Here is a 27,998-nt window from a genome sequence, read left to right as displayed (position 1 = left end):
TAGATTCCCCCGCCCCCACCTCTCACGAGTGGTGAACCTGGAAGCAACGCTATAAAGACGGCTGGTGAGAGAGCCTGGCCTGGTCTTTACCACGAGGTCAGATGCCGAGTTCTTAGAGAAAAAAGGGCTGCTTAACGGCTGCTTATCATGTAACCTCAAAAGGAAACTGATCTTCTTTCTCATACTCTCACGTACTCGGGTTATTATCGCTGATTACAGCTGGAAACAGTTGATTTACTTTTACGTATTTGTATGACTTGGCTCTTCAGACACAAAGGTATATTTTTATTATTTGATATTTAGTATGAAAAAGTCTTTTAAATGCTGCATTTTTGTGTTTTGTTCTTCCTTTCCTCTTCCCATAGTAAGAATCTTTCCTTTGGAATCACTTTGTCCTGTTTGGATAATCATACTCGTTTTGGGGCAGAGTATTCGAGGGCAGTCTTTTGGGGAAAGAAAATCTCTGGATGTTTTTATGGTTTGGTAGTGGCTATAAATTGTACTTGTTTGTCTCGAAGACTCAGGAAGGACTAAAATGCTGATGGAAGCGGTAGATAGGACCAGGGCAGCATAAATCTAATGTAACAATTTGTCTTTAGACAGTGATGTAGAACTGTGATGCCTTATCTCCCAGGAGGTCTGATGTGTGGGCTTAGAGGTAGACTTTCCCACAGTGGGTAGACATAAACTGTTATCTTTATGGAAAAATATATTTGAGGAAAGGAAATCAAAGTGTTGTTTTATAGCATGCCCTCATTAATTCTTATACTTACCTTTATAAAATTAAAGACAAGTATTATCTGAACATTTTCTGAAGAGGGAATCCAGAAATTTGGTGATTTGGCTGAACTACAGATTTATAACAATCTGTAAAGTATTTTAAGGGATTCTGTGCAAATAAAAAGCATATTCCTAGCTGGAGTGGATTAGCAATTTCTCCTCAAGGAGAAACTGACTGGTGTGTGTGTGTGTGTGTGTGTGCGCGCGTGTGTGTATGTGTGTGGTGAGGGGAAGTGTCCCAAAAAGGATGATGATACTTGACATTTATTATGTAAATTTTAAGCACTTAGTAATATGTGTTCCTTCACTTAGGTCTGGCATCTAAAGGAATACATTATTTAGCCAGGTGGTATATTTTTTGCATCTTTTAGCCAAAAAGCAGATAGTTTAGACTATAAAAGGAAAGAAAAACTTCAGGGCTCTTTCATTATCCTCAGTGATCCCTACAAGCCTTTTTATTTGGCTTCAGAATGTAATGTGTGATCCACCACCCTTTTCTATCATCTTTCTAACATCATTTATTCATGACACAGTTGTGCAAGGTATGTGTAAGGAGCACTGGCCAGGGCCATAGAAAAGTCAGTCTGAGATGAGTTAGTGTGAGAAATCAGTGCACAGCACATACAATGTTAAATGTTTGGCAGCATCCTTTCCAGTATGGAGATGATGTTCACATCTAACTTAGTTGTCCAGATTCAGACTTTTCCTCACCGAAGAAAAGCAAACCTCACTGAAGTGCAGCAAGCCCTTTTCTTTGTACTTTATCCTGAAACAGTTTCCCTCTTAAAAGCTGGAGTCATGGAGAGCACTAATGAGGAAAAAGATGTTCCAATTGTTTTGAGACCAACAGTGAATTGCTCCTGAGGAAACATTACCCTTTGGCTTATAGCTGACACTGATCTGGCGGCCTCTTGATTCCCCCCCAGGTTAACAGGAAGATCACAAGGGGACAGACTGAACTTCATCTTTTGGCTTTCTTGGCCTGATGCTGAACTGAGGGTAAGAAGGGCTAACGTTTCTGACCAAGTAGGATCCCAGGTGCTACTTGGGCCTTGACTGATGTAGTCAAATTGGGCAATGGGATATTTTCTAAAATTTCCTGGGGTTCTTATATTCACTTAAACTAAGCAATTTTTGAAGTTGCCTCAAAATTACTATGAATTTTACTAATACAAGCATTTTAGTAAGATTTCTTGGGAGCTAAGATTTATTGGTGGTTTAGCATGGTCTTAATCATTTGACTTTCTACCTAGGATGTATATTCCTCATTATTGCTATTTTCCATGGGAGCAGGACACATATGAACACATCTGAGAGGGGAAATTCAGCTGTCTCCTGTTTCAGGGTTATGTAATCTTTTAACAGGCTCAGAAAGCACCTTGCCCCCTCACAGTTTTGGTGAAGAGGCTCATTAGAGCTAGCATATGTGGTTTCTGATTAAAGGACTTCTTTTTTCTTTAATTTGGGACTGAGAAATAAAACCCTTTCCTTGTAAACATAGTGGAAGAAAAATATTTTATTGCTCCTGGGGAAATTAGTGGCTAGGGAGTTAAAGTTTATTAAAGAAGATTTTTGGGAGCTTCCCAGCGAGATCTCATTTAGCCCTTATAACGACATTTGAGGTAGGCATTGTGAACCTTATTTTATAGATGAGGAAATTAAGGCTCAGAGTAATTGAGCAATTGAATCAAGGTCACTGAGATAGTAAGTGGCAGAGCTTGGATTTGAATATAGGGAGGTGTTCTCCATAGCCAGTGCTACCAGCAGGCCATTGAGATAGTAACAGAGGTTAATATCCTTGTTAAGGGCTGTGATTTTCCTTCAGTCCTTCTTCCACAGCTCATACCTGGTTGCTAGCTATTACTTGTTCACACATAACTGATAATTAAAGTTGATAATAAAGCTGATAACCACTAAAACCCTTTCACATTTTAAGAAGACCACAGCAAAACCTTTGAGACTCCTGAAGAGTGAAGCTATCATGGTGGAATTGATAGGTGGTTGGGCTGATGTTTTGTGGATATGCAACCTCTCACTTTAATTAAACTATTTTTGGGCAGAGCATTGGGAGAATTAAAAAAGGGGCAGCCTACTGCCTTTTGCCTGGGTCTTTTCAGGATGTTTCTTTCCATGCTGGAAACCTAAGAGCTTTCCAAGTTACATCTCCAGTGTGTCTTTGTTTTAGCAGCTTATGAAACTCAAACACGCATGTTGAAGAGTTGAGAGAGGTATGATGGGATACATTTGATGTAGTTGGATTTTACAGGATGTGAAAAACCAGGCCTAAGAATTTAGTTTTGATATGGGAGGTCATAGGATCCGACTGTGATCAAGCGAGGGAAAACATGAATATCATGGCTTTTTTTTTCTGTTATAAGATTTATTTATTTCTCTCCCCTGCCCCTCCCACCCCGGCTGTCTGTTCTCTGTGTCTATTTGCTGCTGCTTCTTTGTCCGCTTCTGTTGTTGTCAGCGGCTCGGGAATCTGTGTTTCTTTTTGGTGCGTCATCTTGTTGTGTCAGCTCTCCGTGTGTGCGACACCATTCCTGGGCAGGCTGCACTTTCCTTCGCGCTGGGTGGCTCTCCTTGCACGTGGGGCTCCCCTACACGGGGGACACCCCTGTGTGGCAGGGCACTCCTTGCGCGCATCAGCACTGTGCATGAGCCAGCGCCACACGGGTCAAGGAGGCCCAGGGTTTGAACCCCGGATCTCCCATGTGATAGACGGACACCCTATCCACTGGGCCAAGTCCGCCACTGCCTCATGGCTTTACTAAACAAAAGTCCAGGTGCTCTTAAACATGATGGTAGTGAGAATGAGGACTAAGGGGGTGATGGGAAGCATTTAGGAGAAGGAACTATTAGGACATTTCTATAGCGGAATGAAGGAGCAGAAAGAGTCAAAGTTCCTTTATGGTCTCTTAGCATTTCTGGAAGTATATTCTTTTTTTATTTTTATTTTTTACACTTTTTAAAAATTAAAGTTAATAGATCACAAAGAAGGTTACATTAAAAAACATAAAAAAACATAAAAAGCATAAGAGGTTCCCATATAATCCGCTCCCCATCCCCCAACCCCATCATTTTTGTAAGTATATTCTTAATGTAAAAAAATGACAATACTGGGAAAATGAAGATAATCTTTTGGTGGGGATAGAGAGACAAAAGGGTAATATGGCAAGATTAGTTTTAAATCAATTTTTTGGAAACACACTCATATACCATGGAGTCCATCTAAAGTGTACAATCAGTCGCATGTGGTATAATAACCAAAGGTAGTGCATTCATCACTGCAGTCAATATTAGAGCATTTTCATTACTCCAAAAAAGATAACCCCCCACCCTTTAGTAGTTACATCTCAATCCCTCTATCCTTCCCCTGCCATGTATAATTGCTAATTTATTTCTGTCTCTATAAATATATTTGTATTTACATTTTGTATAGATGGAGTCAAACAATATGTAGTATTTTGTGTCTAGTTTCTTTCACTTAGCATACTTCCTTTTTGTTTACCACTGATGGAAGAATATTAACATATTACTATAGCCTACAGTCTGTAGTTTGCTTTGGTATATTTTTGCTCAAATATCACCCTATTATTAATATAACATTAATGTACATTTGTTCTGTTTCAGAGAAAAACATTCTTATATCTGCACTATTAACCATATTCATATCCACAGAATTCTATACAGTCCCGTGTTTCATTTTTTAGCTTTTCTTCTGGTGATATATGCAACCTTAGACTTTCCCTGTCAACTTCTATCATATCCATATAATGCTAATTACAAACACTATAATGTGCTTTCAACATTTCCATTTCCAAGCAAACTTTTTACCAATTCTGCACAGATTAAGCCTCAGCTTTCCATTTTCTAGGACTTTTCTATAGTGCAATGCAGGGGGAAAAAGAGTCAAAGATCCTTTAATGCCTCTAGGGATTTCTGGAAGTGACATTCTTACTGGCAAAAATGAAAGTTATGGGAAAATGAAGTTTGTCTTTTGGTGGGGGTAGAGAGACAAAGGGGTAATATGGAGAGATTGGTTTTAGACCTATCATACTCTTGACAGCATGGAATTTAGAACTCAGAGAAGAGGTTGAAGCTGGAGATAGGAATCTAGAATCTTTATATATTAATGGGTCAGAGTTGAACCTGTAGGCGCAGGTAAGATTGCTTAGAGTTCCAAAAGGACAGGAGACAAGAATTCTTAGGTTTCAAACTCCTTCATTGTCACAGAGATTTGGGAGGTGTAACGGAAACCTTCCAAGACCTCTCTAGTTAAAATAGTACCTCTTATTCTCTCCTTTTATCATTCTTTCTTCATTTTTTAGAACATTATCACCACCTAGCATTATATTATAAATATAATATTTGATTATTATGTATTTCCCATTAGGTAAGTCCATGAGGGTTTTTATTCAGTACTGGATTCCTAGAACCTGGAATAGTATCTGTCATAGGTCTTCAATATTTGTTGAATGAACCTAAGAATGAGTGAATTTTATGATAAGATTCCTAATATTGCCTTTTTGTTTTTTCTTAAAGTAAAATTTTGTTCTTTAACAAATGCCTTTTGGTAAATGAAGACATGTATTTGAGAATCTCCTCAAAATACACAACCTAAAAACTTAGTTTTGTTTGTATTTTCCCTTAAATTGTACTTTCCCTAAATTAAGATCACCTGGTCCCTTCTCTACAACAGCAATTCTTTATGAGAGTAGATGTGACTTTCTTTAAAATCCAGGGATTTTGGCGATCTGTTTACATCTACTTTTTTTTTTTTTGGTAGTTTTCAAACAAGGGTATTTGTGGAGTTGTTGGTTTCTATCAATTCTCTTTTCTCTCTGCTCACCATAACCTGTATTTAAATATAACATCTCATTGTACCTATGGGGATGCCAACAGTCCATACAAAAATATATCTGTTTCTCACGCTTCTCCATGATTTTCTCCAGGCATGATAGTGTGATGAGGTTTTCATAAAATACAGACATAGGCAGGATAGGTATTTAAACCAAGCCTCTTTCCTTTTTATAAGGAATCATAAAGGTAAATCTGAATCTGCTTGTATTTCATATAGGTGAAGGCTCATTAAATCTAACTTCTCTTTTTCAGGTAATATGAATGGTATAAATGGCACTAGATTTTTGGGTAAAATAATTTAAAGCAATGGTTCCCCAGTAGATGGAGAATTCCTCTTTAAGACTGTCACAGTAACTGGAGAACTGTTTCCAAGGGCTACATCACCCCATTTTGAGGATCACCCCATTAGAGGGCGCCTTAATACCTCTCAGGTGTGCTGGGAAGAAAAGGGTTGAGAAACACAGGTTGAAGATTCTAGAGTTAAAATCAACAGAATACATGAAACTAAAAGACTTGGTTTTCATCTATCCATTAAGCCCTTCCAACAGGATTCTTTTAGTTGCCAGGCCCTGTTTGCTAGAATTTCATGGAACTTTTAAACTATATAGGGTGATGTAGGCTGATAGGAAGTGGGTACTATGGAGCAACAGGGTGAGTCTATAAAATCTGGAATGAGGTTAAAAGGTGAAATTTTGAGCATGCATGTTGGAAACAGAGAAATATGGAAGAAAGTTAATAGGAGAGCCTGTTTACTGGGTCTTATGTCCAATGTAGTGTGTCTTTAGGAATTGTTCAATATAATAATTTTCTGACTTACAAATTCTTTTTTTTTTTTTTTTAATACATTGAGCTCTGTCCCAACCAGTTTGATTGCACTAAATGTAAAAGTACTTAGAGAAAAAAAATGCTATGAAGACACAAGTATGACTATACAGTTTTTGTCTGATCTGTAATCCATCCTGCTCCACAATCCCACTCCCCAAGACACACACACACACACACACACACACACACACACACACACAAGTGGAGTGGAGATTTTACTCAATGGTCATATTTTGGGGAAAGGAAGGGAACTAACATTAAGTGTCTAGGATGCCAAGTGTTTTACATACACTGCAAATTCTCTCATTTGATCTTAGCAATTTGACTTAGATACTAGTATCCCAGTTTATATGTGAGTGAATTGAGGCTCACTGTTTAAGGGACTTGTGCAAGGTCATATAGCTGGTAATTGGTACAGCTGAGTTTGCATGCTCCAAAGCCATGGCATTACTATGCCTCCAAGCACTTTTACTTAAAGCACAGGTTGGCAAACTTTTTTGGTTAATAGGTCAAATAGTAAATATTTTAGGTTTTGTGGGCCAGGAGGCAAGATGGTGAGTCTTACATGGGCATTTATGTAACATTTTATGATGTATACATGGGAAGCGGACTTGGCCCATTGGATAGGGCGTTTGCCTACCACATGGGAGGTCCACGGTTCAAACCCTGGGCCTCCTTGACCCGTGTGGAGCTGGCCCACGTGCAGTGCTGATGTGTGCAAGAAGTGCCCTGCCATGCAGGGGCGTCCTCCGTGTAGGGGTGCCCTGCGTGCGAGGAATGAGCCCTGTAAGGAGAGCCACCCAGCGCGAAAGAAAGTGCAGCCTGCCTAAGAATGGTGCCACACACACAGAACAGACACAACAAGATGACACGAGGAAACACAGATTCCCGGTGCCGCTGATAAGGATAGAAGTGGTCACAGAAGAATACACAGCTAATGGACACAGAAAGCAGACTACTTGGGGGAGGGGAAGGGGAGAGAAATAAATTTAAAAAATAAGTCTTAAAAAAAAAATATGTATGGGGAAACGGACTTTGGCCCAGTGGTTAGGGCGTCCGTCTACCATATGGGAGGTCCGCGGTTCAAACCCCGGGCCTCCTTGACCCGTGTGGAACTGGCCATGCGCAGTGCTGATGCGCGCAAGGAGTGCCGTGCCACGCAAGGGTGTCCCCCGCGTAGGGGAGCCCCACGCGCAAGAAGTGCGCCTGTGAGGAGAGCCGCCCAGCGTGAAAAGAAAGAGCAGCCTGCCCAGGAATGGCGCCGCCCACACTTCCCGTGCCGCTGACGACAACAGAAGCGGACAAAGAAACAAGACGCAGCAAATAGACACCAAGAACAGACAACCAGGGGAGGGGGGGAAATTAAATAAATAAATAAATCTTAAAAAAAAAAAAAATATGTAAACACGTTAAAATGTAAAAGCCATCCTTATGTCACAGGCTATGCAAAAGCTGGTGGCAGGCTGAATTTGGCCTATAGGCGGTAGTTTAGCAAACCCATTGGCCTTAAATATCCAGACTTTGTGAGCAAAAGCAATTTATGGGAGGTGAGGTAATTATTTGAATGGATAATTGTCATGAACTTTGTATGAAATTCACATGGTCATTTAGTAACTGGAAGTCTTTTAATGAGATTTCCTCATTAATTCCAATATCAAATTAACCTTTCAGTCCTAAAATTCTTTCTTATTCATAGCTGTGCATATCTACTGTATTTTGTCTGCTTCATGGACTGTTGTTGGCAAGATTTCATGATTGCATATTTTTACCTTAATCTTTGATCATTCTCCTGGCATTTACTTAGACAAGATAATGTATGTTAAGTACCTAGCATAGTATCAGCACATGGTGAACATTCAGTAATGATACTTATTACTGACTTATCAGTGTATCAAAGTATTATTATATTGTGGATCTATAATTTAAAATTATTTTGTTGGTAATGATGTCTGTTTTGACATGATCTAGGCTGATTTCTCCTTTTAGCTTTTAAATTCTTTTATATTTCTGTCTGGCAAATGTTACTGCCCTTATTCATATCAATTCAAAATAAACCCCTGTAAATTTATGTAAAAATAAATACATTTTAAATTCTAATTGAAAGTTCTGGAAATAAAATTTTTTCTTGAAAAATAAGGGCTATAAGGCATGAAATTATATTCTTATCTTTTTATTCAATTTGACACATATTTATTTTACAAAGGGAAGGGAAAAGGAGATTATGAATATGAAAGAGCTTTGAAAATATAAATCAATATATAAATCAGTCCAATCAACATGCTTATTAAAGAACTGTATATTGAGCATTTATATATATTCCATTTCTCTATTAATAAGGCATTAAACTCAAATTAAGCTATTAAAACTTAACCTAAGAAATGAAGTTTAAACCAATACCTAAAGCAACATAGAATAATGCTCGGAAATTTCTTAGATGTCTTTGCTACAGCATGTAGGCCAAAGCTTTATATAAAAGAAGAGTGACCGTTTTCTCTTGTCAAAAAAGATAATTACACAATTACTATAGAAACTAAAAGTCAACTATGAAATATTCAATCTTTGGGGGTTAATTGCCTTCAGAATTTTTTTCTCCTTAAAAAGCAAATATTCCCTGAAAAGTAACTGACAGTTATTCATTTATATTACAATGTGAATTAGTTTATCAGTGTTTTCTTCCTGAAAGTTGAGATATCTTCTCAGAGTATGGAGGTTTTTTTATAGAAGAGGATAATTTTGGACTATACGTTACTGCCTGGAAGCCCTGGATTTGTGTAGGGGAAAGTGTGGCAAAAAGGAGAACAGAGAGGGAAAAAAGGAAGGAGAAAGAGGAATTGGAAAGAGATATTTTTCTTTCATCACAATTCTGTTTAAGGCATGTTCATATTTTAACATCCTTTAAAGCAGTCAGTAATTTACAATAGTCCCACATTTGATGGTGGTTTCATTCATATATGTGGAAATGAAATCTTTGTCAACAAGACAAAAAGGAGATGCAGCCACAGAACATATAATGCTCTGCCCTTTTGAGCAAAGCTCATATATCATTTAGATTTCTGTATTTCTGTCTATTATGGATGAAGTTCACCATTATAAATACAAACCATGAAACACCCTGATGATCTAAAAACAATTGATATTACAGGATGAATTTTAGGTAAGTGCACTTGTTTCATGTGGATGTTTTATGTGAGTTTTCATCATTGCATATTAGAGAATATGGTATACCAGGTAGCACTTCAGACCTACACCAAACGTTCTTCCATCATATATATGATTTTATATGAATCATGTATGCATTTATAGTGTATGAATATTTTCCAAATCAAATAGAAACTCCCTTCATTTCTTCAAAAATAAACTGTTGAACTTTTTTAGTTTACATACTTGGACTTTAATCTGTTCCAGGACTAGAAGGATGTGACGTTGAGAAGATATTTCAGGGTACTGTCATGCTGCCGTGATACAGCTTCTGTTTACAGGGCTTCTAATTACTCAGGATGTTTAGCCATGTTAATCTGACATGCACATTAAGCCTCTCCTGCCCATCCATCGGAGGACAGGCCTGTGTACCCTCTGGAAAACAGTTGAGTTACTTTACACAGTGAAAAATTTACACAGCGAACAATTTACACAGCTTATCAGGTGCTCAGAAAATATTTGTAGAATGGACATAGTGGGACATGGTGCCTCTTTTGACACTGTCCTACAAGAGAAAGCTCTAGAGAGATGGCTCCAGGGACACTCCAGGGTTAACTTTGCCTTGACACAATTAGTCCATAATATGCAGTGTTTTACATACTGTAAATACAGTATTTGAAAGTATCTCAAGCTCATCCTGTCAGCACTGAGGAGAGTATTCCAGGATGTGCAGACCTGTCGCTAATCTATCTGTATGGTGATTAGGTCACTGGACTGGTGTATTTACCTGCTTTCAAAATTTTCTTAACGAAATATAATGGTACAGTATACATAGGCATCAGAGGCTAATCTAAGTATATGATCAAAATGTTCAAACTTCCAGATATAAGCTCCACAAAGATAGGGAGATTTTTGTCTCTGACGCACTGCTGTTCTCCCAGTGCCTAGAAAAAGTGCCTGCCATTTGGAAGGTACAAAATAAATGGAATTTTAAAAATATGATCTAATTTTCTCCTCTGCACTTTTTTGTATCTATTAGAATGCTCAGAAGTTTAAACATTTCTTGACATATTAAAAAATATTTTACACAGTATGGAGAGAATGCCATTATTATTTTTCAGGGAAAGCATCTAGCAAATCAACAGATCATGTAAAGTGATATGTTTTGGAAGTCCCTGAAAACATTTTATATTCTTTATAAAGCTGATATGAACCAAAGAATCCTAGACAAAACAGAGTTTTGTTTAAAGATATATGAAAATTGTTTTATCATAATCCAAGTGTTGAGAACAAGGGGATTCTAATTCAGGGGACCAGAGATGCTATTTGGATGTCTGTATAGTCGTGCACATAAAATTTTGGAAAGCATTTCCATTTGCTTTCACTATTCAGTTAAACATACTAAATACCTACTTACTAAGTGTTAAGCACTTGGCTACTTTTTTACTAATCTATTTAAAATAATAATAAAGTTATTACTTGTTAAATATCTTGCATTGTTCTTTTGGAAAAGATTGGTAATGCAAATCTTCCAAATGTTGCCATATTTCATGATATGATATTTAAAAAATCATCACTGATCTCATCAGAAAAGTCTTCAAGTATTGGAAATTTGTCAAGCTAATGGTGTCAGAAGTTTCTTAAAATTCTCATTTTTGTTTTCAAGTCTCAACTTTTATTATTGTTTTTTTTCTTGATATGACAGGCTTACATTGTTCATTTTTGAAAAAAATCTATCGAATACCAAGTCTGAGTAACTAGTTTTTCAGTTGTTTTCAAGTAAAAATGGTGTTCCATGTAAAACAGTGGCTAGTTCAGCTCACAATTCAAAAAGTATTAGATTAGAACAAATGATAATATCATCCAACCTAATAGACCAAGTGTTTTTCCTGGAGACAATCCTACTACTTTAGGATGCAGAAGCTTTTATGCATATTTCAGTTTTTCAAATAAAATATTAAAATTATGTGTATTTCAAGGGTTTTTAATAAAATTAATAATTGTTAATGATTTATAGAGGACATTCTTGAATGAAATTGGCTTACCCCCTCCCCTTCTGTAAGTGGGTGATGGTGAAAAATACAAGAACTACTAGTTCATTCTGTTGTGACTTTCTTGGTTTATTTCTAGGTACCAGCAGTTTAGACACTTGTTTTTTTTTTTTTTTTTTGAGGACAGAGATTGAATCTGCAACCTTGCAAGTGGGAAAGTGGGAAGTTGGTGTTCAACCACGGAGCCACATTGGTTCTCAAGCTGGTTTTTTCGTTTGTTTGCTTGTTTTTTTATTTTTAGGAGGCATGTGGGAACCGAACCGGGACCTCCCATGTGGGAAGCATGCACTCTACCACTTGAGCCACATCCATTCCCCCCCACTTTTGCTTTTGCACCATCAGTGCAAATGTCAACACAGTGGCTCTGGGATAAATCATGAGATTCAAAAATTTTATATTATACTTTGTATGTTTCAGTACCACTTGTATTTGTTGTAAAACACACATCTGAAAGATCTTCAGTGATTAGATGGTGCTGATACTGGATGAATACAATGAAAATAACAAGTCCAGACAGCCTGTAGATTCGTCTGTTTCTAAGGCAAAAGACATTTTTTCCAGATAAGATGTTAACTCAGTTTTCCTATTTGCACCTAACTCTTTAGTTACTGTGTAATTGGAAAATGGCAGTGCCATTTTGCTGCCTTTTCATCTAACAAGCAATCAGCAAAATAAACTCTACCAGGCTTTATTGGTCTCTCAGGTAGGTGTTGAGTTTTTCAGCCTATGCAATACAATGACCCTGTAAGAGTCTTCAGTGGCTTTTTCATTTCAAGTTTGAAGAGCTACAACGAACAATTTTTGGCTTGTCAAAAGTTAATGTGTTTAAAAATTCAGTTCCTTTTTAAAAAACTCTGAATGGTCTCAAAATGGTGTCATAACTTAACTGGCACCATAGTACTATTCAAAACTGTTCTGTTATATTAGACACAATAAGGTAAATTATTAATATCTGTAAAGCCTAGGGAAAGATAGCATTGTCATATTTTTATTTATTTACAAGCTTCTTCCGGTGGCTTTGGAACAGGTTTCTCTCTTCCATTAGTAAAAAAACTCTCTAGTATGCCATTTTATCATAGGTTATAGATTTTGCAGCTGAGATTTGAGGAAGTAAGTCTTCTAATCTCCCCCTTTTAAGCAAAAATTCAGGCTCCAGAGTCAGATGGATGAGAATTTTATTCCCTTTTCCACCAGTGATGAGCAGTGTGACCTTGAACAAATTCTCAAGGCCCGATTTCTCATATACAGTTTCTGAAGGTCAGGAATCTGGGGGTACTGGCTAAAGGTCTGTCATGAAGCTGCAGTCATCTGAAGATCTGATGAGGGTTGGAGGATCTGTTTTCAAACTGGAGCACTCATATGGCTGACAAGTTGGTGCTGGGTGCTCTTCCCCCAGAGGAAGTATTTAACCATGTTTGATTAGAACAATAGCAATGGCATTTCATTCAGTCTAAGAGATCAAATCGAATTTGTATTTCAACATTTAAATGAAGAAAGTGTTATTTAAACCTTTTTGTACTGATATTACCAACCAACCACTCATCACTGTGTGTGGGAGAGCTTCTTGCACTGGGTTTGTCATCTTCTAAATCAAATGCTACTATTGCTTTGACATTTCATAGAAAACTGTGAATGTTTACTTTGAAACATTAGCTTTTCACTGACCATATTCATCCATTAATACAGATGAATACAGATCAATTAAATAATTCTCCTGAGAGTATGACTTTTTGAATTTTTATATATAAAGTAAAACTTTGGAAGGAATATTATGGGGGAGAATTAATATTGAAGAAAGTTTTTGCTTATGAATTATTTAAATGGGCATTTACAGATATTATAAATTGTTAAATAAAATAAAATATGTTAGCGAGGAGAAGAAAAATCCCAAAATCTTTTAGGAAAGCCCAACATCACATTTGGAGCTTCTTTTAAATGATTTTGGTTTCTGATGAACTGGTTACTGGAGCTGTGTCGTGTTTTCCACAGAGGGAGTTGTTTCTTTTTCATTTAATTTCTTAATTTACTAAAGTCCAAAAAACTGGGGAAGGGAGAGGCAGAAAGTTTTCAGGGCAATACAATACTGTTGAGAGAAACAAGGAAATATTCACTTTGGAACCATCCTCTTAACATTGACTAACCAAGTTTATATGGTCTCCCTCCCTCTTTGAACCCTAATAATCTGCTCCTGCCGATTTCCCTGTAATCTGTTCTCCTGGTCATCCTGTCTGCAAACCACAGCCTGTCTGAGGGGCTATTCTCCAACCTTGCCATCTGGCAGGATTCTGCCCCAGCAATGCTGCCCAGCTCTACCTTCCTTCCATTTACTTTCCCTTTCCTCTTCTAGGTCAGTTTTCTCCTGGCTTCTGCAGTGATTTCCTAATGGCCTCTGGGTCTACCAGTCCCACTCCCTCTAAACTGTTTCTAGATTAATTTTGCCTGTCTAAAATTCTTTCATGTTCCCTCACTGTTTATTAAAAAAAGTTCTAGTGCTTAACTTTCACATTTAATCTCATCATCTTTCCTTTTAATATCCTAAAGGGACCCTAAGCTTTTATCCAGGTCCTCTCATTTTTTCCATGCTGTTCCCTGTTCCTGTAAATGCTGTTAGTTGAAATTCCACCCATTCTTTAAGGTCTATTTTAAATGCCCTCTCCTCTGTAAAGATTTTCCTGGCGACCGCCTCTTTTTCCTCCACCAGGACATTTTGCCTCTCTTTTTTGGAAGCCTACTGAACTTTGTACCCCTCATAATATTTAATCATAATAGTTTTCTTTAGTATAGCATGTGTGTACTTACCGTATCATCTCTCCAAGATTATAATGTACTTGAAAGGACGGATTTAATCATTCATTCATCTTTTCTCCTGCAGCCTCTTAGCCTGTATTTTTAGCAAGTCATACTTCAATAAACAGTTGTATAAATCCATTGGGAAAAAGCATTTAAGAGAGGAAAGAGCAAAATTCAGACACAATGTAGAAGTTATGCAGATTTAAAAATATACACGCAATACATACATATATGTATAGTTATTTTGCTAAGGTAGTTTTGTTCTAATATTTAAGAATACGGGCGTGTAGATACTTTTTATTGCGGCGCTGCGCAAAAAAAAAAAAGTTTCCCCAGATTTAAACGAGAAGATAAAAATGACTTCGATATCTCGATTTGGGACCCAGTCTAAATGAATGCCGGCAAACGCTTACAAACTTAAGCGGAAGGGTGCTCGGAGGTGCTGGGCCCGAAAGAACTTTCCAGACATGTCCTAATTCGGGCTGACAAAAACCTCACCACACCAGGTCGGTAGAGGTGCGGAGCGCGCACCTTCCAGGGCTTCCTGCTGCCCGGGAACCAGACCGACTCGCTCCCACCGCGGCCTGAAGGCCTCCTCGCCTCCCTCTGAGGCCCTGAGCACCGCGCACCCTTTCTTTCTAGGGGCCTAGACCCGGCCGGGGGCGCGCCGTGGGCAGGGCTGGCACCGGCATCTCGCGGCGGGCGGGGAGACGGAAGGCAGCGCTCGGTCGGGGTTTCCAGGTGAAGGGCAGGAAAACAACCGGTCGGTCAGGGCGGAGCCGCCCGGCGGGCGGGCGCGGCGAGGGCGGAGGGCACATTGCCTCATCCTGTACATTTTACTGGAAACCGGGCGCATCCGGAGGAGGAGCCGGGAGGCGGCCCCTGCGCCGCCAATGGCCGGGCCGGGCCGGGCCGAGCGGGGGGAGGCGGGTGCGTGCAGGCAGCGGCGTCCCCCGCCCCCCGCCGGCGGTTAAATACCCGGGCCGCCCCCGGCCGCGCCCGTGCTCGCGCTGTCCGCCCGACGGTAAGTCTCCCCGCTTGTCATAGCCACAGGCGGGAGGCAGCTGCGCGCAGCGACCAGGCAGGGCTACTGGCTGGAGGTCCCCGAGCGTCGAGCCCGGGAGCATGATCGTGGACAAGGTGCCGGACGACTGCCGCGGCGGAGAGGGGCTGCTGGACGCGGCCGGCACCCGCGGCCTCATGACCAGCCGGCTCCACCTGGCTTACTTCTATGGCACGTCGCCGCCGGCGGCGGCGCCGGGGGCCTGTGACGCCGGCTGCTTGTCGTCGGGGCCCTCGGCGCCCGGCTCGCCTGGCTCCGACTCCTCGGACTTCTCCTCCGCCTCCTCGGTGTCCTCCTGCGGGGCCGTTGAGTCTCGGCCGAGAGGCGGCGCCCGCGCGGAGCGGCTGCAAGGTACCCACCCCCGGGCCGCGGCCGGGGTCGAGGGCGCTGCCCTTGGCCGGAGGGGGCGGGGAGCCGGCCTGGGAGAGTAGGGTCAGAGCTCCCCGGAGGCGTAGTTCCTCAACCAGGTGGTGGGCCTCTGCGCTTTCCTTAACCGCGGTACATTATCCTTCCTTTATTAAGCGACGTCTGGATGCCTTCCTGTACTGGGCGCTTGATGTAACTTGATGTTCTTTGACCGTCTCTGAAATCCCGGCGCCATCCCGCTGAGTTTATAGCTTGAAACGCCAATCACAGTAGAACCCTGATCTCTGGTGGGAGGGGGTGCGGCGAGGAACCACATTCGAGTTTTCGTTTAGGGTGAGATTTTTGTTGTTACTGTGTGTTTGGTTTTACAGCTTTACTGAGCTATAGTTTATATTCTGTGGTGAGGTTTTGAGTCTGATGTAACTAATTTTATTCCTGTGCTGTTTTAGTGAACGGCTATAGCAGGGAATAAGGGTTTGGGTACTGATTTTAAGGACATGGTTTATTTCTTTCTCAGTATTTGTGGAAATTTTAAGCAAAAGGGCTTAACATCAAAGAAAAGAAACCGCTGTTATCAATATGTAAGATGAAGCTGGACTGAAAACTAACTCGTTATCCTTGTAAGATGTTTTCGAGTTTCGGAAGTCTGGCAAAATTTCTGCAGTTCTGTAATGTTCTGTGCGCTTTAGAACGGTTAAACCATATCCAGCAAAGGCATGTTTCCTTTGGTTTTCAATTGTTTAGTTTCCTATTTGCAACGTATTGAGCCTAGTTTCATAATTTGGGAGAAGATAGGGTGCCACTGTGGGCGAACTCAAGAACTTCATAATCTCAAATGGTGGAGAATCTAATCAAAAGGATTCCAAAGAATTGTCTCTTTGAGGTGTTCCCCTCTGCTAGACACAACTGTTTTGGTTATGTTTTATTTTTTAAAAAGTGCTTTCTCATGTCCGAATAGTTTTAAGCCATTTGGTGCTTAACTGTTTGTAAATGATAGCAGATGCCAACTGGTTGTACCCATAGGAATGAAAAAAGTAAAAAGCGTGTATTTGTATTGAGAACATTTTCTCCTACGTTTGGCCTTCATCTGGCTGAAACTATTTTGCTAGTTCCTTGGTTGACCACATAGCCATAGGGGATTTCTGAAACTAAATTTTTCTTCCTGGGTTTATGACGTTGAATGATTAACTCTTGTTTTTCCAGAGAAATGCTGCGTTAGATTTAGGCAGTTCTGGTATCTGTTGAAATCTCTAAACTTAGAACCAACCAACCAACCAATTGTTTAGTTCATTCCATAATTGGACTGTCTCATATATATGATGTACATATGCTCAAATTATCCACTGTTCCTTTCTTTTTTTATAGCTATTTTATTGAGATATATATTTATATACCATACAAACCATCCAAATTGTACATTCGGTGTCTGTCCATTGTTTCTTGTCCCATTGTCTTAGTTTTTTCCACTCTTAACGGAGTGACTAAATTACTCATTCCCTGGCTTTTTGCATATTTATTTTGTGATCAACTCATACACCAAGAAGTTGTGACATAATAGTGGTCAGAAGTGAAATACTGAACTTGTACTGCATTTTGAAGTGTGTTTTAGGGTTTAAATGTGAAACAAGTGTATTTCCTTTTTACTTAGAAGGCCTCTGTAAGCAAATCCAAAATCAGGAGGTGAGGGGAAATCCTGTGTGCGTATGTGAAAATGTGTGTGAACTTAATTAATTTCAACAGCTTTTTTGGCATAGCTGAGTTGAGAGAGTAATAAGAAATCTAAGACATTTTTAATTGTTAGGCTTTGGTACATTGAGATCATTGGAGTAAGTTTGTTTTATGCATTCTTAGGTGAGTGGAATTGATGGAAATTTGAATTTCTATGTGGACATAAAGCCTTTGGTTTGAAAAGCTAAAAATTCATCATTATGCCCTGTGCTCCCAAGGTTTTTCAAAAGTCAAGAATAATGATAGATAGATATGTGAGTCAGGGTGGCAAAATCTGTGGTCCTGACTTACTGGTAGGTAGGACTGAAAGACAGGCTTAATTTGGGTGTATCTGTTGGCTCTGGGGATCCCCAAACCACATTTTTTGTGAATTTTTCAGTTCTTAGGCTGCCTGATGGGAAACTATCAAGCAACAATGAACCTTTGAGTAGGGTTGGGGACTGACAGACAAGGCCACTGAACAGAGCAAATTGGAGAGACTTTATAGTGTTGGATGCAAACTTTACCCACTAGATAGCTGTGTTTTGGGGATTATTAAGATTTGTATCTGTCAAGAGATTTAATTGGGGTGTATTTTGTTTTCTTTTAATCAGTTGAGCCCCATATGGGAGCTGGAAGGCAACCAAGAGGACCTTTTCAAGGTGTTCGTGTGAAAAACTCAGTGAAGGAGCTCCTCTTGCACATACGAAGTCATAAACAGAAGGCTTCGGGCCAGGCTGTGGATGATTTTAAGGTGGCACCTATTTTTTGCTTTGGGTGGGGCAGCAGGGAAATTGTTAGTCTGTCTGGGTTATTATTCTTTGCTGATCTAGGTCCAGTAAGTCACTTGTAATCGTTCCTTGACTGTAAGAGCTGTAGGATGGAGACCATGTTTGTCTTCTTGTCTGCTGTGTTCTTATCACTTAGCCCAGTGCCAGGCACCTAGTAGGTACACAAGAGAAATTTAATGAATGAATAAATGAAGGCAGGTTAGGGGCAAGGAAATAAGTAGGATTCAGTTGAAATGGAACATTTTAGCTAGAAACGGAGAAATGAAATGCCCTTATTAATTTCATCATGACCTGAGTTGAACTAATACGAAAGTAAAAGTGGAGAAATTGCAAAATAGAATGAAAATGAAGATAGAAAATAAGTATTGATAGAGTATATCAAAGATTCATGGTGAGCCATAAAGGGTGTTAGAGAGAGGACTATTGATGTTTATTAAGCAGGAAATCTTTTTACATATACTAAATTGGAAACTTTTTTTCTCTTATAGACACAAGGTGTGAGCATAGAGCAATTCACAGGTAAGAGTTACTTCTATTCATAATTCTGTAGGGGCTTTAGAGTGAAATAATTTAGTGGTTTTAGGTAAAATTTGTAAAATAAAGCAATCATAGATTCCATATTCCTTTTTTGGGTACAGAATTGAAGAACTCAGTATCATATAGTGGGAAAAGGAAAGGGCCTGATTCTTTGTCTGATGGACCAGCTTGCAAAAGACCAGCTTTGTTGCATACCCAATTTTTGGTAGGTATCTCACTGTTTTCCTCTGGAAACCCTTCTGAAATTATTCCTGGAATAATTTTAAAAGGAAGGGAGTGTGCAACTTGCTTTTTCTTCCTTTTCAGACACCACCCCAAACACCAACACCGGGGGAGAGCATGGAAGATGTTCATCATAATGAATCCAAACATGAAAGCAGTGCCGATCTGCTTCAGAACATCATAAACATTAAGAATGAATGCAGTCCAGTTTCCCTGAACACAGTCCAAGTTAGCTGGATGAGCCCTGTGATCCCTGAGAGTTCTCCCAGAGAGCAGTGTCAGGACTTCCAAGGAGGACAGGTCTTCTCTCCACCTCAGAAATACCAACCATTCCAAGTTAGCGGCTCTCCACAGACAATGGATCACACTTCCATGTACCAGTACTCTCCGCAGAACCAGAACGTGCAGCAGCAGCAGCAGCAGCATTACACCCACAACCCAGCTCTGGAATATAGCCCTTACTCCAGAACTTCCCAATCCCCCAACTATGAACCAAATATTTTTGATGGTCAGGAGCCACAGTTCTGCCCAAACCAGAGCTTTACATCCCTTCTAAGTAGTCATGGGGAATCTGAGAATATTGCTCTTCCCATTCAGACTCCCCCCAGTGTCCAGCAACAAAATGATGCCTGCCTGCAGAACTTCAGTGTGATGCCAAACAGTGCTTGCGAGGCCATGGGAGGGCATGATTCAGGCTCTACCCCTTTAAACATTTCACTGCCGTTCCAGAGCATCACTGGAAATCCAGTGAACACCGCACAGTTGGGAAAATCATTTTTTCAGTGGCAGGTAGAGCAGGAAGAGAGCAAATTGGCAAATATCTCCCAAGACCAGTTTCTTTCAAAGGATGCAGACGGTGACACGTGAGTATCCTTTTAGCTCATGTACCTAATTTGGTAAGCCACGCTTGTTGGATCTAGTGGGCACAGAATTTCCCAGAGGTGTCCCAGATTATACCTTAGTAAGTGGTTGGCTAACTAGCATGACTAGTTCAGGTAAAAACTGCTATTCCTATGACAGCCATTTCAAGAAAGGGTTCATTTTTTTTTCCTTTTTCTAACCAAACAATGTATTTTTCTAAAGTAATAAAAGTGTCTTCTTTCAAAAGTTAATTTTGGAAGACCAGCATAGACTGTCTACAGAGTAGAAAGTTATATCCTCATTAGGCATACACTGTGGATATACTTATAAATTGACTTCTGATCTGCCTTACATCTTTGTGGCCTTGGGCAAGTTATTTGACCTCTTCATACCTCAGTTTCTTGACATGTAAAATGATAATAATTCCCTCATTAGGCATTTTGTGAGTATTAAAAATAGTAGATTTAGGGTCATCAGCATGGTGCTTGGCGTTATTTTGCTTATTCTTATTTCTGATAGCTTAATTCATCCTGTTGCAACTTGGATGTACGATCAAACTAGCAGAACAGAAAGATTATGCCCTGTAATGTTTCATTTGAGTGCTTTTGGACACATCAAGAAAGGGGCTAACGGGAAATTTTATTCTTAAATGAACTTACTGAAATCAAAAGTAACTCATTTTTCTTCTTTGTTCCCCAGGTTCCTCCATATTGCTGTTGCCCAAGGGCGACGGGCACTTTCCTATGTTCTTGCAAGAAAGATGAATGCACTTCACATGCTGGATATTAAAGAGCACAATGGACAGGTGAGGATCTTGACAGAGTCTGAAATGGCAAAGCTATGGTTGGAGAAGAGATTTGACAACCAGTGTCTTGTTTACATGTGTGTCGTTTCAGAGCTCAAGACCAAGAGAGTTTAGTTAATATTAACTATGAAATGTTGACTCTTTGCTACTATGAACCTTGAAGTTATTAACTTTATAGTTATTTGGCCAAAGACTAACTGGGTATAATAAAGCCTCACCCTAAGCTTATTTCAGTTTTCTTACCTTACAGTATCTAATTACTTATTAGTAGAATTTATTTTCTTTGTGTGGGTTTTTCCCCTTAATCTTAGTTTAGGTTCATGTTCCTTCTTATAGTAGTGTTAAATGTTTTAAAATTCCTCCCTCTCCCCCCAATGTCTGCAGAGTGCTTTTCAGGTGGCAGTAGCAGCCAATCAGCATCTCATTGTGCAAGATCTGGTGAATCTGGGGGCCCAGGTGAACACCACAGATTGCTGGGGAAGAACACCTCTGCATGTCTGTGCTGAGAAGGGCCACTCCCAAGTGCTGCAGGTAAGAGGCAAGAGAGCCAGGCTTCCCTCGTGGTAGGGCCAGGCAGATAGGGCTTGGGTGTTAGAACTTCGATGAAGGTTGCCTGTTGCAATAATCGTTTTGGGTTGACCTACTCATTTCTTGAGATACTAATGGATAAGTATTTTTATATTTTGGCTTTCGCTAACAGGTGTCTGTATTTAAATTTTGCAGGCAATTCAGAAGGGAGCAGTGAGGAGCAATCAGTTTGTAGATCTCGAGGCAACCAATTATGATGGTAAGCAATTGAAACTTCATTGGGCAATGAACCATTTAGGGAGCAGGGCCCATAAGTTCAAAGGGTATTAAGCATCATATCAAGAAGGAAGGGAACTAATTAAAGCTAAAATATTCTGTAAACTAGCACTGAATGGAGGCAATATTCTTTTTATTTTAGTAGTTCTTATGGAGCCCATTTCTAATCAAGTTAGATGGGCATCCTCAAGGGTAGTATTTATAGAGTAAGGGTTCTTAAGGGGTCTGTGAGCTTGAATTGAAATTTAAAGAATTCTTGTGGGAACTTTGTGTGGGTGTGATATATTTATTAAATAATACATAGTATAGTTTGGATTTAATAAGAGTTCCATGGTTAAGAACCCCTGTTAATAGAGAAAAGGAGTGGATGGGATGCATCATCATTGCTTTTTTATACATTATTTCTAGGCCTGACACCTCTCCACTGTGCTGTCGTAGCCCACAATGCCGTGGTCCATGAGCTCCAGAGAAATCAACAGCCCCATTCACCTGAAGTTCAGGAGCTTTTACTGAAAAATAAGAGTCTGGTTGATACCATTAAGGGTCTGATTCAGATGGGAGCAACAGTGGAAGCTAAGGTAAATTCATGGCTGGGGTTTGAGATGGGGTAGAGGAAGAAAAAGATGGCAGAAGAGCTTGCTCCCAAGTACAGATGAAAAAATTTTTTTCTTTCACTAATTAATGAAGTGAAGAGCCAAATATGAACAGTCAAGAAGCTTAAATTTTAAAAGATCATCTTACCTGCTTTCTTGATTTGCCCTTTTTTTTTTTTTTTTAAAGGAGGTACCAGGGATTGAACCTGGGACCTCATACATAAAACACATAAAACAGGTGCTTAATCACTGAGCTATACATGTTCTGCTCTTGATTTTCTTTTATCGTCGTCGTTGCTTTTTTGTTTTACTTTTTAGGAGGTACCAGGGATTGACCCCAGGATCTCATACTTGGGAAGCAGGCACTAAACCACAGAGCTACACTCATTCCCCTCTTGGTTTGCTTTTAATCCATAGATGATCATCCAAAAGGTCATTTAGCTCTGAAGTAAATTAGCCTTTGTTTGAAAGGGAAAGAAAATGCTTGACACTAATATTGTCCTTTTGGCTTCTATTTTCATACACATAGCTTTTTATAAGTGTTTCTTCATTGTTGTAGGATCTGGACTTAACCTCTTTTTCAAAAGGGAAAATATTATATTCTTTCAAAATTTGGGTTTATTTATTGAGTGTCTCCTGTGTCCAAGGTACTGTATTAGGTGCTTTGGGACTAAATCATAAACAAGTTGGGCCATTGGAGAGCTTACTGTCTAATAGGAGAGATGAGAGATACAGTTAAATATAAGTCTGCAGGGTGGTCACCAAGTTTGAAACACAGGTGAACACACTATAAATGGATTATTGATATTAATTTCAACATGATAAAACAATATCATCTGTGTTTCTATTTTTTTATGGCCACCCTGCACACAGGGTAAACCATTATAAGAGGCATATAGGCAAATTAATAGGGGAAATTAGGAAGAATGACAGATTTTACCTAATTTGGGGATAATGGAAGGCTTTGTGGAGATGAAAACATTCAAATCGAGTATGCAAGGCTGAATCAGACATTTGGGAGACCGGGCAAAAAGAGTATTACAAGGCTGGGATCTGAATGTTCACTTTTTTCCCTCCTTCTTTTGACAAGGATCGTAAAAGTGGCCGCACAGCCCTGCATCTGGCAGCAGAAGAAGCAAATCTTGAACTCATCCGCCTCTTTTTGGAGCTGCCCAGTTGCCTGTCTTTTGTGAATGCAAAGGTACTTTTTAGAAAGTTTAAATAACCTTGCCCTAGTTGGACTTGACCTTTACACCTTCTTCAAGCTTTGACTCTTCGTTCATGAAAGAACCCCTTCCTGATGATTGTTATTTCATCTCTTTGTCTTCAGGCTTACAATGGAAACACTGCCCTCCACGTCGCTGCCAGCCTGCAGTATCGGATGACACAGTTGGATGCAGTCCGCCTACTGATGAGAAAGGGAGCAGACCCAAGTACTCGGAACTTGGAGAACGAACAGCCAGTGCATCTGGTTCCTGATGGCCCTGTGGGAGAACAGGTGAGGACTACAGAAGGGGAAGAAATACCTTCAGGCCTTCCCATTGAAACATAGAGAAGAGGTCCTGCAGGGTGAAGGCCATGATGCTCTTGGGCTCAATCAGCGTCCAGATTTCATAGTGGTCCTTGTGACAGTTTGGACTTATTGCTCTTTTTCTAAAGGAGGAGTAGGAAATTTGAGATTTTATCCATGGATGCAGAATGGTCAGAGGTCAGGTAATCTTTTCTCCTCTACCTTGACACAAACTTGTTTTCAGAGTAAGTCAGAATGGTTTGGGGTTTAGAAGCTGATTAAGCTACATCTGCAGGTACCAAGGGAAAAGAATCTTAATTTTGTGAGTAAGGTAAGAGCCTTGCAAAAAGATTATGTGGTATTAAATGAGTTGATACCAGTAGTGTGTTCAGAATAGTCCCAGGCACAGAGTGAATATTCAGTAAACATTGGCCATTACAATTAGCTGTATCTACTAACTGATAACTAAACAAGAAAAGGAAAGGTTATTTATGTAATTTAGAATTTAGACAAAAAAATTATGCTTATCAAAGATAGATATTGCCATTGGGGATTGAATGGTTTTAGAAAAGAAGAACTTAATCTTTCACTATTTGAAGAACTTAAATTTTTTTGATTGAAATTTTCCTGCAGGGTATGGGGGTAGTGGTGGCTCAGGGTAGATCACTCCATACTTTTGTAATCACAAAACAAAATATATGCAATGCAATTTAGCCTTTTCTTAGCCTAATGACCAAAGTATTATAATAACCTTTATTTGTATAGCTCTTTATAACTTAAAAAGTATCTCTTCATAGTTTGTATAGAGTTTTCATATACATAGTGTTTAACAGGTATGAAAATTTTGTAGTGTAAAGGCTCAGCTGAGAAAATTGAGTTTCAGAGAGGTTCCAAGGACAGAAATCAGTATCATTATATAGTAAATGGCAGAGTTCTAAGCCCGGTATTTGCGTCAACATCATTGCTTGTGTTGTGCAGTTATATAGCAATGGTCTCTGGGGCTATTGTCGTATGGACGGCTGTTTGACACTTCACTAAATGTTCTCAAGTTACACTCCTTTCTGCTTTTGGATATTTTTGGAGGGGTTCTTGTGCCTTGCATCTATTGCCACTCTGGTCAGTGTGTCTTCTTAAGAGCTGTCAGTTGCATCCTTTACCTCAGTCTCCTTTCTTCTAATATGTTGCTTCTACTCTGCTGTGGGCAAAGAGATAGATAATAAAATATGTCAGACTGTGGTATAAAATAAACCGCTAGGCTCTGAATGAGCATGGAAGCTGTCCTATATCCAAAAAGTTATGTTCAGGTGCTGTAAGATTTGCATACTGTAGCAGCTATTTTCACTTGAAGGGTATCAAGGATTTACCTGTGTGTGTATATGTGTGTATGTGTAAGGTGGATTCTGGGTTCTTTTAGGTGAGGCAGATTTCAAGATAAGTGAATTCTCTTATGTTGTATTAAATTTTCTCACAAATAGGAGTAAAGATTAGGAAAGGAATATTGGTCTTAAATTGTTGGGGATTTTCAAAATCAGATAATTTTTAGTGGAGGTGTTTTATTTTCTGGTACTCAAAAATGAATATAGGAGATCTGTGATAAGCATTAAAAAGAGCTGTAATATCTTTTTACAAGTCACCTTAAAATATTCACGAGTATTGTTGCATATTTCTTCATATAGTAACAAGTTAATAGGAATGGTGTAGGGTATATAAGAAAGGAATGACACTCTAGGATGTATGGCACTTTGGCCATAAAAAAGAAATCTCATAAATCCTATTTATTTTATTCCAGATCCGACGAATCCTGAAGGGAAAGTCCATACAGCAGAGAGCTCCACCATATTAGCTCCATTGACTTGGAGCCTCGTCGGCAACACTCACTGTCAGTTAGGCAGTCCTAATGTATCTGTACATAGACCATTTGCCCTGTATTGGCAAATGTAAGTTGTTTCTATGAAACAAACATATTTAGTTCACTATTATATAGTGGGTTATATTAAAAGAAAAGAAGAGAAATATCTAATTCCTCTTGGCAGATTTGAATATTTCTTACCCAGGTATCTGGGATCTAGACATCTGAGTTCAATTTGGATGATAAAATTGACTTGATTAATAGTAGTTTCAGGATAGGAAAAGACTTTGATTTGTGGTATAAGGCATTACGCATGTAACTATTGTCAATTTTAAAACAGGTGCATTATGAACATTTAAGAAAATTGAAAGCATTTGAAAGGAAAAAAAACAATCTGGATATAGCATTGAGACTTATTTTGGTCTGATGCAGTTATCATTGGTTTTAGAAGGTCTCTAGTAGTTCGACTAGATGAAAAGTGTCCATGCATAAAATTTGATCTTTGCAAACTGATATATAATTGTTATTTTTGTCTTTAAAAATAGAGATCCTGTACATATTTGGTCAATGGCCATATTTGAAATGTAAATTAATAAAATAGAAAAGAAATAGTGAGTTGTCAGTATTTTAGACAGTTAGGTGCATTCAAAGGAGCCATTATTATGTAATCACCCAACTAAAGTCTCAATGGAAGAAGCACATGAAGAGTTGGTCCCTTAGTGGCCAGCTGAGCTCTGTTTAAATTGTAAATATATATATTTTTTAAGCATTGAGATGAGCCAGTATTTGTAGGGAATTGTGTGCCCTTGAAGAAAACTTCTCTTTATGCCTCACCTACAAATTATAATTTACATGTTTGTTGGAATTTTTGTTTGATCTTTATAGGATAACGAAAAGTCAATATTGAAACATGTGCTACTAATATTCTAATATAAAATAATGAGAATGTGCCATGATGTTTTATATTAACTGTTCAGAAAATAAATATGCTTTATCTTTTAGTAATCTTCATCTATTAATATTATTTTGCTTGCCTCTGACATACCCTAAGGACCTTGTCTTTAATTGCACACTAATCTTTGTAATAAATTTGATTCATTAAACACCTTTTTTTTTTTAAATGAGAAAAGTCTTACAAGTGACTGATTAATCAACTGTGTAGCTTAAATCCTTTTAAAAAAGATACCCTTTGGATCAATCACATTGTTTGGCCTTGTATGTCTTGTAGACAAAAGGTAGTTTTCATCACTTGGTATCTGTGAATATGGTTGTGATGTGAAACAGTCCATTCACATCAGAAAAACTCATGGTGATTTTAAATAAACATTAATTCAATATTATTTGTTGAAAGTATGTGCATTTTATTTCCTAATATCTTATTTACATTTCTTTGGGTAGAAAAAGTGCTAATAATTACTAATCTAAATACTTTTACATTATTTAATATATTTGAATTTGTATTTTTTTGCAAACATGTTTTCTGAAGGTACATAAGATTTAACATTAAAAAACTGTTTGGCAAGTTTATTAGTAGAGGTTGGTTAGGTTCTGAAAATATGGAAGTTTGATACTGCTTATCATTCAAAGTTTATATGGCAAAAAACCTAAGTCCTCCAGAACATTGACTTCATGTTTTTATATTTATTTTGTGGGACCAGTAAACACAGAAAAACTGGAGCTTACTGGCATCATTCTGAGAGGGATGTAAACCTGGAAACGGCAATAAATGGTTTCTTCCCTCTTCCAACATGGCATTTTCTTTTTTTCAGATTTATTTATTTTTTAATTTATTTCTCTCCCCTTCCCTACTCTCCTCCCCACCCTAGTTCTCTGCTCTCTGTGTCCATTCGCTGTGTGTTCTTCTGTGACTGCTTCTATCCTTATCAGCGGCACCGGGAATGTGTGTTTCTTTTTGTTGCATCATCTTGCTGTGTCAGCTCTCTGTGTGTGCGGCACCATTCCTGGCCTGGGCAGGCTGCACTTTCTTTCTCATTGGGCGGCTCTCCTTACAGGGCACTCTCCTTGCACGTGGGGCTCCCCTAAGCAGGGGACACCCCTGCATGGCAGGGCACTCCTTGGGCGCATCAGCACTGTGCATGGCCCAGCTCCACACGGGTCAAGGAAGCCCGGGGTTTGAACCGCGGGCCTCCCATGTGGTAGACGGACGCCCTGACCACTGGGCCAAGTCCGCTTCCTCCAACATGGCATTTTGACCTGTGTGATAATGAGCACATCAACTTGTTTTTCAGCATCAGTCATTACAACAATTATTGCACATATATTCCAGTTTTAACTTACAGACTTTTCAGGATCTGGTGAAAGCTATGAATTCTTTCCCTAGGAACACATACATATACATTTATATGCAAATGCTATATACAGTATCAAGGGCTTCACAACACCCAGGTGTCCATGACTCACAGATTAAGGCTTGACTTCC

At 39.1% G+C, this 27,998-nt stretch overlaps 1 protein-coding gene and 1 long non-coding RNA gene across 4 annotated transcripts; one reads left to right on the top strand and one right to left on the bottom strand.

Moving 5' to 3' along the window:
- Window positions 1–17: 17 nt before the first annotated feature.
- NFKBIZ (NFKB inhibitor zeta) lies at window positions 18–27,305 on the top strand. Of its 3 annotated transcripts, XM_058295916.2 has the most exons (13): window positions 18–277; window positions 1,707–1,779; window positions 18,201–18,340; window positions 18,866–18,896; window positions 19,016–19,119; window positions 19,221–19,999; window positions 20,697–20,802; window positions 21,187–21,333; window positions 21,526–21,589; window positions 22,015–22,184; window positions 23,290–23,400; window positions 23,530–23,697; window positions 25,499–26,898. In XM_058295916.2, exons 3-13 carry the CDS (start codon window positions 18,212–18,214, stop codon window positions 25,550–25,552), a joined length of 1,863 nt encoding a protein of 620 aa, XP_058151899.1. In that variant the 5' UTR covers window positions 18–277; window positions 1,707–1,779; window positions 18,201–18,211; the 3' UTR covers window positions 25,553–26,898. The 3 variants fall into 3 exon arrangements, with proteins under 3 accessions (XP_058151899.1, XP_004467475.3, XP_058151900.1); XM_004467418.4 differs by lacking the exons at window positions 18–277; window positions 1,707–1,779 and adding an exon at window positions 15,452–15,864 and having other exon boundaries at window positions 25,499–27,305; XM_058295917.2 differs by lacking the exons at window positions 18–277; window positions 1,707–1,779 and adding an exon at window positions 16,144–16,212.
- On the bottom strand, window positions 13,605–15,201 carry LOC131278264 (uncharacterized). The gene is made up of 3 exons (XR_011648683.1): window positions 15,080–15,201; window positions 14,460–14,562; window positions 13,605–13,743 (listed from the first exon to the last, which is right to left on the bottom strand). It is a non-coding gene; the product is annotated as an uncharacterized lncRNA (long non-coding RNA).
- Window positions 27,306–27,998: the final 693 nt, after the last annotated feature.

This window comes from Dasypus novemcinctus, chromosome 4 (assembly GCF_030445035.2).
Source record: "Dasypus novemcinctus isolate mDasNov1 chromosome 4, mDasNov1.1.hap2, whole genome shotgun sequence".
Lineage (NCBI taxonomy): Eukaryota > Metazoa > Chordata > Mammalia > Cingulata > Dasypodidae > Dasypus > Dasypus novemcinctus.
The sequence above is the reverse complement of the archived record's forward strand: the minus strand, read 5'-3'. Positions and strand labels throughout refer to the sequence as shown.

Coding starts and splice junctions, on each gene's coding strand:
- NFKBIZ (XM_004467418.4), top strand. CDS start 15,576: ATGATCGTGGACAAGGTGCCGGACGACTGCCGCGGCGGAGAGGGGCTG. Junction 20,803..21,186: donor TTAAAGAGCACAATGGACAG/GTGAGGATCTTG, acceptor CAATGTCTGCAG/AGTGCTTTTCAGGTGGCAGT. Junction 23,698..25,498: donor ATGGCCCTGTGGGAGAACAG/GTGAGGACTACA, acceptor ATTTTATTCCAG/ATCCGACGAATCCTGAAGGG.